Genomic DNA, 14060 nt, shown 5'->3' on the forward strand with positions numbered 1-14060 from the left:
CCAGAGGTCACAACCCCCCACTACTGCGCTACTTCCATCTCCCGCTAACCATGCTTGATGCCTGAAAAATTGAAGCATGCAGCAAACTTCGTGAATTCATGCCTCCGATTGCCAATATGCCATTCCCATTGTCAGGTGAGCCACATCTCACGATCCCAAATGGAAACCTCCCTCCTTTTGTGTTCAGGTGGGATCTGGGGGAGACCCAGTTTAGCCTTAGGGAGGATAAACCCCCTAATTCCCATCAGAGAAGGGCCTTTCTGTCTGTTGCTATTTCGGGGTGGGGCACCACGGAGACTCAGTCATGTGTGACCAGACAAAGCTTTGCTTCCCTCTGCCATGTGATCTTCTTGCTGGACGTGACCCTGGTGGAGGCAGCTGAAAGCCAATGTGACTTTGGGGCTCCTGGGGCACGCGCTGGCTGCTTCTTACCACGTTCGCCTAAATCACGGCCTGGTAAGCATTTGGTCCTCTCAGACCCTAACTGAGAACTACTAGGACAGGAAGAAGCTGTCAACAGACTGTTTTGAACCTTCTCCACTCGGGTTAGCCAGAACCAGCACGACAGTGACCTCTGCCCCGAGCGGGGACCATCTTACTCTCTCTGAGGTAGTGCAGGTGGGAGAGAAGGATGTCAGCGTTGTAGCTCGGGGTGAGCCTCTGGAAGTCGTCCTTGGTCATCTTGCACAGTTCCTTTCCATCAATGTTCTGGAACAGCAAGATGTCAACGTCCGGAAGGCCATATTCTTTCACTGCCCACTCCAGCCACTGCCGGACATGGTCCGTGCTCCACAGCGTGGGATCTGAAAGGGGAAGGAGCATAACCCATCAGTTGCTGTGGACACATTCCCAGGGCAGAGTCACGTCCCAGGCGGGGCCCCCAGCAGTCGCAGCTTTCCAGAGCGGCCCCCCTTTCCCCCCGCTGTCCCAGGAGAAGAGCCTCCAGCCAGGCTCAGGGACCTGTCACAAGGTGTCTGGGGGAAAGACAAAAACACAACTGACCCAACAGGCAGAGATCACTGCCTTTAAAGTGAATCGTTCTGGAAAGTCTAGGACTGTTCCCACCACTTGGCCCTCTGGTTGCTCGGGAAATCGAAAGTTTCACTTGGGGATGGATTGCTTTTATTATTATTCTTTTTTTTTTTCATTTACTTTTGCTTTTATGTATTTAAAAATGAAAAAAAAATGGCAACTTCTCTTTCCTTATTAAACCATGGGCATCTTTATACGAAAATAGAGTTCACAACACACATGGGGAAGGTGTTAATTACTGTCACACCAGAAAGTATTTGTACAAAATACTGAAGACTCCTGACCACAAAATTGGAAGTAAAGTGTAGGTAAACCAAAACCCTAACACCTCCGATGAGCTAGCACTTCTAGGACAGAGCTGTCAGTCACTTGTTTTTCCCGCAGAAACTCTGGTTTTGCACCTAGCTGGCGCTGCAGGGGTAGGGGACGGGCTGGGGGACTTTCTCACTCCACAGCTGCAGCACACAAACACCCCAAGGCATGCAGGCAATGCCACATATGGGAGGGGACCCCGTGAGATCCCAGATGGCACAGCCCTGGGGAGAATCCCCATGGAAATACAGCCGGAACTGCCCCCACAGGAACAGTCCGGGTAGAGGGATATTCAAGGTCCCCAAATACTGGCAGATGGGAGACACTCGGGCAACCCAGAGTTCAAATCCCAGGGTCTCTCAGTGTGCTGCAACCCCCAGAGACTGCTTCTCCCGTGTGTCTGTTTTATATGTAAATGAGAGCCTTGACCTTGGTTCTCAGGACGGACCCTTAGAGGTTGGGCATGCCAAGATGCTCTGATCATGAGTGAGAATCTGGTGTAGGGATAACTCATCCCTTTGAATCACTTCGTGGCTAATAGCTTTAGAAGCTTGTTTGATCTTACGAGTATTTCAGGCTACTCGGGAGTGGCACATGCTGTGTGCTGTTGGGAGAGACTTCAAGTTTCCAGAAGTAAAGAGCAGTAACAGGGAGAAGCAGCCAGATCGTCACAGCACCAGAGGTCTCGCCTCTTCCCTCCCTGCCTTCCTCCCTTCCTTCCTTTTTCCTTCTCTCTCCTTCTGCCTCCCCTCCCCCTTCCCTTTCAGACCCTAATGTTTCATATCTTTTTAACTGAAAGATTGGATTCAAATCCAATAGAATCCACTCCCTTGCTTTCCCCTCCTGAACATTCCAGAAGCAATCACCATTCTGGACTTGATGCACGCATCATCTCTATGTGTATTTGAATACTGTTAACCGTATCAACTATGTGTATTGTTTGTGTTTTTAAACTTAACATGAATGGTATCTGATTTTCTTTTGGCACCCACCACCGTGTTTTCAAGATGGGTTCAACTTAACACATGTTCAACTGGGTAAGCAGCTCTTGAGCCCCCCACCGGCACAGACCAGTGAACGTCGGAGTGCCCCCCTTCCCGTGCACATGTAAAGGCATCTGCCTTGGTCCACAGCCCTGGCTCTACCCTGGAGTCACAGGGGATGGGAGCACTGAGCCTGGTCTCATCCCAGGAGATTCTAGCTTAATTCTGCTGGAGGGCAGCTCTGGCATCAGAACTATCAAAAGCTCCCCAGGTAATTCTTAGGTGCAGGTGAGGTTCAGACCATCGACCCATGGGCCTCACTGTTCGGAGTGTGGTCCTGGGATACTGAGGCGTTGATGTCACCTGGGAGACCTACTTCGAAAAGCAGAATCTCAGGTGCCGCTCCCCACCTGTATTTTCATCAGATCCTCAGATGACCGCACGCAGGTTAAGCACAGGGAAGTGCTCGCCTGAGGGGAGCACCCAGATGTGGAACTGCTGGGCTGTAGGGCAGGCACATGTTCCATTTTTCTGGTTAGGATTGGATTTCAACCAATTTTGTAACACTCACATTCTCAACCAGCCATCAGTGTACAGAATCTGAAAACCCAGGAGAGCTCTGGTTCTGTGCCATCTACAGAAACTGAAATGGCAGTGTTGATAGGAAGGTGCACACATCCCTGTGTAATCCAAACACGCGGAGACACTTTGTTAGTGTGTGAAAATTGAGTGTGTCCACGGGAGGTTAGCTTTGTCTACCATTAAGTTCAGATGGCTCTTTTGCCATTATGTTGGAATTTGACCTTGGGGGAGAAAATGGTCAAAACTCTAGACTATTTTCATAGAAGGTCCTTCTTTCTTCTTTTGCTCATGGCCTGTCACAATTCCTCATTATACAGACATGGATCCTTTCAATTCAAGCCCTCATGCCCCTAGGTTCTACGCAGAGGACAGTCACAGCCTCTCAGACAGAAGGTCTTCCCATCCGCCAGCCTTCTCGGGTCATTTCTTTAAATCCCACCATGAGGTATTAGCCAAACCCTTCATATTTGTTTTGTTTTGTTTTTGCCTTTAACAACCTAGAAGGACTATTTTTTGGGGGGGTGGGGGAGGAGCATCTACTTCCTAGAAATCAGTCCATTCTGAAATTGCATTTTCTTCTCTTAATGGTATAACTAGATATTCTAAAAATGATATATAAACATCTTCCCAAAAGTCATGGACTTCATGTTAAAATGGTAAAATGACATCTTAGGAAAACAGCCAAAAAGAGAAGTCTAATCTCTCTGTGGTCCCTTGGTACACTGTTAATTGGCTTCCCTTGTTAAGCCCAGGACTATCACGGCTCATTCAGTTTTCCTTTCGAAGACCTATGGGCAAGACCCCAGAGGCCAATTCCTCGGACCTGCATTGTTCTTATTACGAACATTCTCACTTTGGGTTGGTGAAATGGCTGTTCTCTCGTACTGCTGGCATGACTATAAATCGCTACCACCTTTCCAACAAACAATTCAGCAATACATCTGAAATGTCTTTTAAAAAAATGTGTGCATCGTCTCTCAACTAAAAATTCCACTTCTAGAAATTTATCGTAAGGAAATAATAGAGGATGTGCACAATGATTTATTTTCAAGGATGTCCTTTGTAGTGCTGTTTATAATAGCATAACATTGGAAACACCCTAAATGTCCAACCAAAGAAAACTAGTTAAGTTGCAGCACATTTAGGGATATTCCTGTGATACTTTGAAATGAAAATCATACCGCTGAATCTATTGATATGAAAAAATGCTTAAAGTGGATTAAGTTGAAACCTTTGAAAACATTACTGAAGCATAATTACTGTTGGCAAAGAAATGTAAATATAACCACGGAAAGAATACCGGAGAGCTTGGCAGTAAGATGTCAACTGTCGTCTCTGGGGAGAAGGTGATGGAGATTTTTTTTTTTTCACTAAACTGTATTTTCTCTCCAATAGACATATAATACTTAGGTTTAAAAATTGTTTACAAAAATGTATTCTGCTCTGTTTCAAAATCAAAACAAGATCTTACAAAGAATTTATATACATATATATGTTTGTTAAAGTGTTTTTATAAAGCTTTCAAGGGCATGCTATTTTAATCTCACTTTCTTATACAGTTTATTAATGGGGATTGTTTCATTCAAAAAGAATAAAGTTACACAAAGTTGTATTACTCCTGAATCTTTTTAGGAATGGATCTCTGCATCCCTGCCCTACAAGTTTATAAGCAAAGAATAGAAAAACAAACCATGGTCATATGATAGAGTAAATAAGGATGGTCCTTTCTGACCTACTCATGGGGTGCCATTATTCCAGACCTACTCTGGAGGTGTCATAACAGAGAATACTTTTCAAGGGACAAGCCCAATCACCTCAACATGAAGCACAGAAGCCTGAGTTTGCTAGATCCCAATATCTTCATAGGTGTCATGCTAACCACTCCCCATCCCGTCATCCTACAACCACACACTACTGCCTGCCATCTCCTGAACCACTGCCCCATGCCTGTGCCGAAACACACCCACTGCATGCAGGACTAGCCCCTTCTTAATCCCTTACCTTCCCTCACCACCTCCTTTGGGGATCAGTTCTTGATGCTCTTGAGGGATAAGCACTTATAATGACCCTCTGGGCAGGGAAGTGACAACAAGACTTGCAAGCCCGAATCCTGCACCAACGATAGTCCCACAGTGAGCCCCACCTTCCCCAGCTACCTGGGCCAGGCATGGATGCTGCAGCGGTAGGCAGCGTTTTGCAGAGTTCAGGTCAGTATGTTGGGTCCCAGCTCTCTCTTCAACTCCACAGACACCCCAGTAGTCTCTCAGGTCTCCTCCATGCTCCTGGTATATTAGCAAAGCTGTCTTCTTCTGTCCCCCCTGCCATCACAGAAGAGGGCTCACAAGGTCCCACAAGATTCAACAGACCTTACCTCCTTCCCTTATCCCCAACTATGCATACAAAGGAGAAACAGGAGGGAGCCACAGAATGAACCCCAGCCAAGGCATCACCTTTAGCTAAGTTTAGGTGTGCCATTCCATACCTTCGGCCTCCAGAGACCAGTGGGGCTCAGGACCCATCACTGGACCTCATGATGAAGCCAGCTATTCCTTCTTCTATGAAACAACATGCAGAATTCAAGGACCTAAAGCATGACTCCCATCAAATGACGTCTAAGATTAACTCAAGCTAGAAGGATCCAGAGGAGACAAGGAAAAGGAGACATACCAAGGGAAAAGGCAGAGTTTTCACCAGAAGGGCTTTGCTCGAGACTACATAAATGAAAAGCATTTGACAGGATTCGGGTGACAGAAGCAGAGAAGCCCTTTAGTTTAGGGGAACAGCGAGAGCCCAGCTTCATGCCCGCAGAGGCATGAAACACCTGAAGTGTTGAGGGAGAAGTGAGAAATTGGGTGTGGCTGGAGTAGAGGGCTTGAGAGGGGGCACACAAACACATGAGGACGGAGATGAAAGTTGGGGTACCATCACAGGGAGCCTTCAGCATCTTGCTAAGAAGCCTGAACTTTATGATTCAGGAATTTCAGAGTCACTGAAAATGTCTGAGGAATCAAATTACAATTACATCAAGCACAGCAACCTCGGTGGTAAAATAAAAGGCTTTATTGGGAGCCAGAATACCAATATTTGGGTTCTGATTCAACGATTTACTAGATGTAAATGCTAACCTTTCTGGATTTTGTTTTCTTTTTCTGTGGGTAATTAAGTGAAATGTTAGGGGAATAGAAAAGTAAATGAGATAATGTATGTGAAAGCACTTTGCCAACAATAACACTACAGAGAAATAATGCATCCACACAGTGGATTTCACATCTAAAACTCTGCTGAGATGGAATAAACAATCTCCTATCTCAGGGCCAGCCTCTTCCTTTAAGCACAAAAGTCTGATTTACGCTTTATTTTGAGAAGCTTTTGGAGGTGCTTCTGTCAGATGAATCACGAACCACTGAAGATAAGTTGTTTTGTTTTCAGCCTCCGGGCCAATTGTTTTGAAAATAGCTGTGTCATCAGTCCACATTTCATGGACATCAAAATGGTAAACCCCATACTCCAAGGGAAAAGGGAAAAAGAAGTCCTCAGTCTCTGAAGCCTCTTATTTGTATCTTTGATTCCATGGTTAATAGCTACAAGTTTTACGAAGGCTATTTCAGTAAGTTGAAATGAAAAGAAAAATAATAAAGGCGAAGCATAGAGTTCAGGAGTTGCACCATTTAAATTACTGCTGGGGTTGGGGGGTGGCAAGCAGTGCGTGGGTAGAGGGTTGAAATTATTTTTACATTTCCCTGAAACTGTTTTCTGACCTAGTAGCGTTCCACTGATGCCAGGAAAATATTAAGTAGATATTTAAATCAGGCAAAAGGATATTGCATTGCCAAAGACGTACTGAATCTTCACGAAATAGAATACCTCATGTGGGCAAACATTCTGTGTCAGAGACCCCCCCAGAGGAATGAATAAAAGTCAAGTTAAGCAAGAGTCAAACTGGTGAGAATATAAGCCCTAAAGTCATTTTTCTTGAACAATACCAGCGTAAAATATTGGCTTCCAGATAGAAAAATCACCCTTGTTTAAGAACAAATATCAACACAAATTGTACTGCTAAGCCATATCACAATCCTATGAAGTCTTTGTTTATAAAACCAGGCCCTGGGCAAGTCTGCCAATCTGCTGTCCAAGACACTCAAAAGCCTGCAAAAATAAGATTTAACATTTTGCCTCTTGTTAGGGAGAGACTTTACATTCACCAAGTAGGCTCAACAGAGAGAACTGGCTTCACTTTGGGCTTTACTTTACCCCAGACTGAAATTTGAAGTCAAGAAGCCTACACTGGTGGACGCCTGGGTGACTCAGCGTTTGAGCATCTGCCTTCCCTGGCTCAGGACATGGTCCCAGGTCCCAGGATCGGGTCCCACACTGGGCTCCTTGCAGGGAGCCTGCTTTTCCCTCTGTCTTTCTGCCTTTCTGTGTGTCTGTCATGAATAAATAAAATCTTTTAAAAAACAAAAAAGAAGCCTACACTGGATGTTGTTTCTGAACCTTTTAATTTCCTAATTTATAGATGAGGTTCAGTTACCATTTTGATAGCTTTGATCTCTAATTTTTTTTGAATTAGTGAATTAACCAGTGAATGAGGTCTATATAACACTGATTTTCTTTGATTCTGGTTGTTCTTTTTTGGTGGCCTATTGAATGGCCAATTTCTGCAAATGCCCCTTGAGAGTTTAAAAAGAATGCATATTCTCTCATTGTTAGGTGGAGGTTTCCTCAAATCATTGGATCAAAATTGATAATGGATACCTAATTTTTAGGCCACTGATCTATCAGCTGCAGAGAAAGGCAAATTAAAATCTCTCACCTAAAGTGGATTTGTCTCTTTCTCTTTACAATTCTTTACATATCTTGAGGCTATGTTATTATGTATACAAGTTCATCATTGTCATGTAGTTTTCATGAATGTAAGCTTTTTATTATGTATTAACCCTCAATTATCTCCAGTAGTGCTTTCTGCTTTCTATTTCCACTTTTGTCAAGTTTGTTTTGATTAGAATTTGACTAGTACATCTTATTCCATCTGTTTGCTGTCATCCTTTCTTTGTGTTAGATGTTTTTGTAAACAGTACTTAACTGACTTTCGAGTATTTTCTTTTAAATCTAATCACTCTATCTTTAATGGCAACTTTGGTCTACTTATATGTATTGTTACTGATCTGATTCCTGCCACCTTATTGTGTTCTTTTTATTTACCTTGCTTTATATGTTCTTTATTCCTCCTTCGTAAGCGTCTTATTGAATTTATCTATTTTTCTTCATTTTTTTTTTCCTTTCTCTACTGGTCTGGCTGTTTAACATTCAAGTTCTATTTCTTTGCTTGTTACTCTTTAACAAAATCCAAATTTAATCACCAAATTTATCCCTTTCCCAAAGAAAGCAAGGAATTTAAAAGTCTTGAACACTCATCATGATCATCCTTAATCTTGAATGATGATATTATCCAGTGTTTTTATTCTACTCTGTTACTATTCTCCCTACTTAGGAGGTTGTGGTTGTTACTCTATAGCCATTTCTCTTTAGATCTATTCTTTTTTTTTTTTAAGATTTATTTGACAGAATGAGAGAGAGAGAGAGCACAAGCAAGGGGAGCAGCAGGCAGAGGGAGAGGGGGAGGGAGAGGGAGAAGTCGACTCCCCACAGAGTAGGGAGCCCAACGTAGGGCTCAATACCAGGACCCTGAGATCATGACCTGAACTGAAGGCAGACACTTAACTGACTAAGCCACCCAGGCACCTCTAGAGCTATTCTTATTTCAACTAATTTCATTGCTCCCATTTCCATATCTTATTCCTTTCTCCTAGGATCCACTTTCTTTATTAGATTTTCTGTTATTTCTTGAAGTGAGGGTCGGTTAGCAACAAACTCAGACTTTTGTTTGAGAGTATCTTTATTCTTCCCAGAATTTACAGAATGGATTATAATGCACTCTTAATAAAGTTTTAGTAAAGTTTTTTTTTTTAATCACATTCCTCTGAAGTTTATTCTAAAGAGCCCATTGGCTTCAAGAAGCTACTAAATGAGTCTATGGCAGAAAAAAAAAGTTAAGAGCCCAGAAGAGAGGTAGAATTTTGTCAGTTTCTCCTAGCTCACTGAAGATTTTTCTCTACTGCCCTCAGTGTTGTGTGTCATTGTGGAGAAGTCTGCTGTCCTTACAACTGTCATTGTTTTCAAATAGTCTTTTTTCTTTGCTGGTTTTTAAGTTCTTTGTCTTTGGTGTTCTACAGTCTTGCCAGAATATGATTAGTGTGTACTTATTCTTATTTATCTCTTTCTATCTTCTGCTTCCTGTATATGGAAAATGGTCTTGTTCATAAATTTTGAAAACTCAGATTTTTTAAAAAAGATTTTACTTATTTATTCATGAGAGACAGAGAGAGAGAGAGAGAGAGGCAGAGACATAGACAGAGGGAGAAGCAGGCTCCCTGGAGGGAGCCCGATGCGGAACTCGATCTCAGGACCCTGGGACCATGACCTAAGCCAAAGGCAGACACTCAACCACTGAGCCACCCAGGTGCCCCAAGTCAGATTTTATCTCTTCAAATATTTCATCTTGTCCATTCTTTTTACTTCCTCCTTTCTGGAACTTCTATTAGATTCAGCACATTATCACGAGCCCCTTCCCTGCCCTTGACCTTTGCTCATAAATTCCATGTCTTTATCAGTGCTCTGCACCCTGAAATCAATTGCAGGTCTACTTTCCTTAATTCACTCTTCGACTTTTTCAAATCAACTGTTTAACCCACCTACTGAGTTCCTGATTACTTGTAAATCCTTTTTTGTGTTTCTAGGAATTTTCATGCTGCTTCTACAACATTATCTGTTCTTGGGACGCCTGGGTGGCTCAGTGGTTGAGTGTCTGCCTTTGGCTCAGGGCACAATCCCGGATTCCCGGGTTCAACTCCCACATCAGGCTCCCTGCATGGAGCCTGCTTCTCCCTCTGCCTCTCTCTCTCTCTCGAATAAAAATATTTTTAAAAAACAAAAAAACAAACAAAATTATCTGTTCTTTTCCATAATGTCTTGCTCCTCTATTTCTAGTTCCTTCTACTGTGTTTAACCCCTTTTAAACCTACTTACTTTATAGTCTCAATCCCATGCTTCAATTATCTAACATTCTTGAGGCTTCATCATGTTGTCTGTCGTTTCTGCTGACTCCTGTTCTAGGTAGATTGCTTCTTCCTGTTTTTGTAATTTGGAGTCACGGAGTCATTTTACAGAGAAGCTTTCTCTGCAGGAATATTCTGTAAAGTTTGGATTGAAGATGTGTCTCTCCAGGAGGATCACATACATACTTCAGTCAGGTGTCGGAGGTGGGCCTTAGCCTACGACCACTTTTCAATGCTTAATTTCTCAGCCTAGGATTGCTGGAAAACACAGTTGTGTGCATATGTACATAGAGAGAGATCAAGTCCAACTCCTTGCTTTGCATAAGACCAAGACCAAGACCTCATCTCTTGCTGCTTAAAGACCTAAATCTCTGAATGAGAGACACTGGTATCCCACCCCCATCCACATCACCTGTGACAACCAGGTGACAAAAGGACAGAGGAATACTCTGTTCTCAGTTCCTTCCTTGTTTTGAGTTGCTAAGGAAGTCACTGACTTTTTCCCCACAGTTAGACATATAAAAGATGTCAGATTCCATGCTACATTTCCAGGTATTCTGTAAGAGGAACACCTTAAGTCTCTCTTAAGCTCAACATTTTACTAGGTCCAAGAGTCTTCTCGGCATATTTTTTTTTACCTATTTAAAACTCTTCCATTTCCAATGTACCAGTCAGCCTAGCTCATGTTATGCTCTGTTTCATGCATTTATTAACTGTCAAAAAATTAATTGTACATGTTAATCATGTAATACCCTACAAAAGAGTCAAACACTATAAGGAAATATGGCTATCTTTAGCCTGCTTGAGAATCAATAATTTCATTAAGTGTTTTATTCAAAACACATGACTAAATTATTTTTGCTGGGCTCTATACATATCTTTGACATTCTGACACGCCAAAATACTTCACTGGATGGAGTCATTCTCAGCTCTTCCTGAGTGGATTAACTAGTTTCAGGATTTTGTTTTCCTTCATTTCTTCCCCCTGTTGCCTCTCCTTGGTTATCCCATGACAACACAGCTTTTACTTATCATGTTTTAGAGATGCATTGACCTGTTCCACTTAAAGTTTCTCCTTGCTCGGGTTTCCTTTGCCTCTTTAGATGTTGATGTCCACAGAGTAGAGTTTTGTCATGGTCCTCACTCCATACTTACCCCCGTACTTTCTGTCTATTCCCATGTCTACCTACAACATGCATAGCACATTAGTTTCCAGTGGTTGCCATTAGAGAGTACACTAAGTGGCTTAAAACAACATAAATGTGTTGTCTGATGGTTGTGGAGGCCAACAATCTGAGAGCAAGGTTCAGCAGGGCCCTGCTCCCTCTGGGGATCTGTGTAGAATTCCTCCCTTGTCTGTTCTAGCTTCTGGTTGTGGTCAGAATCCTTGGTATTCCTTGGCCTGCAGCTCCATCAATTCAATCTCTGCTTCCATTATTACAAGGCCTTCTCCCTGTGTGTCTTCACATCATCCTCCCTTTCTGTATGTCTGTGTCCAATGTTTCCCTTCAATAAGGACACCATTTTATTAGACCCACCCCCAGGACCTCATCTTGACTTGATTCAATCTAAAAACACTCTACACCCAGATAAATAAATATAAAAAAAACTCTATTTCCAAATAAGGTCATGTCCTAAAGCACTGGGAGTTAGGGCTTTAACCTTTCTTTTTGTGGGGCCACAATTCAACCCACACATGCTTATGTCTGTGGATCGACCTCAAATCTCAGGATTTCTCCCAAATGCTTGACTTGAATATGAAAAAAACAAAACAAAACACTATAATATCTGGATGTCTTACAATATCCTCAGCATTGTTTATGTGCTTCAGATGTATTTTTTTATTTAATCCATACAGTGTCATACAAAGTAGGTATTACCATCATCTGTATTTTGGTGCAGCTGCAGGCCAAGGAACACCAAGATTAAGTGACTTTCCAGGTCCCAGAGATAGACAATGGCAGAGTTTAGAACCCAGGTGTGGTAAGCCCTGATAAATGACTTTTAACCCTAATGGCTTTCAGATTGCCTTGTGGGTAGATGTCCCACTGGTAACTTAAATACAGAATAAACCAAACCAAATCATCTAACTTAATTTTTTTTCTCCACACATTAACATCCATCTAGCCACTCATGCCAAATCTAAGTTATTTTCAATTCCATCACAGAAATGTAGTGGTTACATCCTGAGCAACACAGTAGACTTTTATTTTAACATCTCCTCTAGTATCTTGTCCTTTACTTAGTCTCCTTTGAAAAGGCCATTTCAGAATCTCTGCAACAAGAGCATCTCACCATTTCATGTCCTTGTGTTCCTCTCTGGGTAATTTTGATAGGGTAGCACAAGAATGAGAAACTCAGACTCTGGAGTCAGAAAGAACTGGATTAGAATCCTGGCTCTCCAAATTGTTGGCTGGGACTTCTGAGCAATGATCTTTAGTTTCTTTATCTATAAAGTGAGAATAATGAATAATACCTACACCACAGGGTGCTTGGGGATTTAAATGAGATAATACCTTTTTCTACAAAGTGGATGGCCCAGTGCCTGACAATAGGGTGCACTCAATAGATGGCAGCTGTATCATTTCTGTGTTTATGATTTCAATCACACATAGAAGAACCCGGGACAGTTTCCTCAATCAGTATCCAGCTTATAGTTTAAGAATATAATTAACTTTGACTTCGGATTTAAGGTTTAGCTGGTTTGCTTGTCTGGTTACTTGACTTGGTTGCACAGAAGCAATTTAAATAGAAGGTTATAGAAACCCATTTCATAATGTAGACATAGTGGAAGAGATCCTTGGGAGCGTTTAGTGGCATGACAAAATAACATGAAGACGTGTCATCTTTCTAACAAGTTCTGTAGGTAGATGTGAACACAAGCCTGGGAACTGTGTCTCTGGTCTTATCCACCTGTGCAAGTATCTCGGGGAGAGGTGCTTCCCTTCTCTCCAGTACTCCATGTTCTCATGTTTAAAGGAAGAGGTTTGTGATATAGTTAGCTTTATGTGTCAACCTGACTGGATCATGGGATGTCCAGACATTTGGTTAAACATTATTTCTGGGTGTGTCTGTAAGGGTGTATCCAGAAGAAATCAACATTTGAACTGAAAGACTGAATAGAGCAGTCTGCCCTCCCCTGTGTGGGTGGGTGACATCAACTAACCCACTAGGGACCTGAATGGAACAAAAAGGTGGAGGAAGGAAGGGACGATTTGCTCCCTTTGCCTGGTTTTTGAGCTGAGACATCGATCTTCTGCCTTCAGGTTTCTGACTTTCATGCTTTGAGACTTGGACTAAAATCTACACCATTGACTCTCCTGGGCTTCCAGTTTGCAGACAGCAGATTGTGGGCTGTGAGACTTCTCAGCCTCCATAGTCACATGAGTTAATTCCTCATAATAAATAAATAAATGGGGAAGAGGAGAGAGAGAGATGGAGAGACATTGGTTCTGTTTCTCTGAAGAATCTTGACTAATAATACAAAGTTGAAGGCAGCCTGGTGGCTCAGCGGCTTAGTGCTGCCTTCAGCCCAGGATTGAGTCCCATGTCAGGCTCCCTGGATGGAACCTGCTTCTCCCTCTGCCTGTGTCTCTGCCTCTCTCTCTCTCTCTCTCTGTGTGTGTGCATGTGTGTGTCTCATGAATAAATAAGATCTTTAAAAATAATAATACAAAGTTGAGCTAAGATCATCCAGGGTCTTATACCTTCCACTCCTGTGATTCCATGATTCTTGCTAACTAAATCTAGATTACCACTCACTCAACAGATGTACATTTACTGACCTCTGCATACAGGCCAAGCCTGCTGCTATTTTGTCTGGTGATTAAAAATGCAAAAGATGTGTTCCCCAACCTGCAATCTAATAGAATAGACAGGCTCTAATTAACTCTAGCAAGATTCAAACAAAATAGGTTTACCGTCTGAGGTTGGTGAGGATATTCTTCTATAACTTGCTATTCACCTGCTTTTGAAGCCCAGCTTGGAGGTGTCACATTGAGAAGGAATCATGTGAGAGCCACGTGAGTCCTCTTCC

At 42.5% G+C, this 14060-nt stretch overlaps 1 protein-coding gene across 12 annotated transcripts in view; it reads right to left on the reverse strand.

Annotated features, from left to right (window-relative positions):
• The window catches only part of ERG (ETS transcription factor ERG), a 254753-nt gene that overhangs the window by 19565 nt on the left and 221128 nt on the right, over nucleotides 1–14060 (reverse strand). For all 12 annotated transcript variants that reach the window (XM_055313619.1, XM_055313618.1, XM_055313617.1 and 9 more), the window contains one exon: nucleotides 600–803. In XM_055313619.1, the coding sequence (XP_055169594.1) occupies nucleotides 600–803 (204 nt within the window). The remainder of the gene's footprint in view (nucleotides 1–599; nucleotides 804–14060) is intronic.

This window comes from Nyctereutes procyonoides, unplaced genomic scaffold (assembly GCF_905146905.1).
Source record: "Nyctereutes procyonoides isolate TBG_1078 unplaced genomic scaffold, NYPRO_anot_genome, whole genome shotgun sequence".
NCBI lineage: Eukaryota > Metazoa > Chordata > Mammalia > Carnivora > Canidae > Nyctereutes > Nyctereutes procyonoides.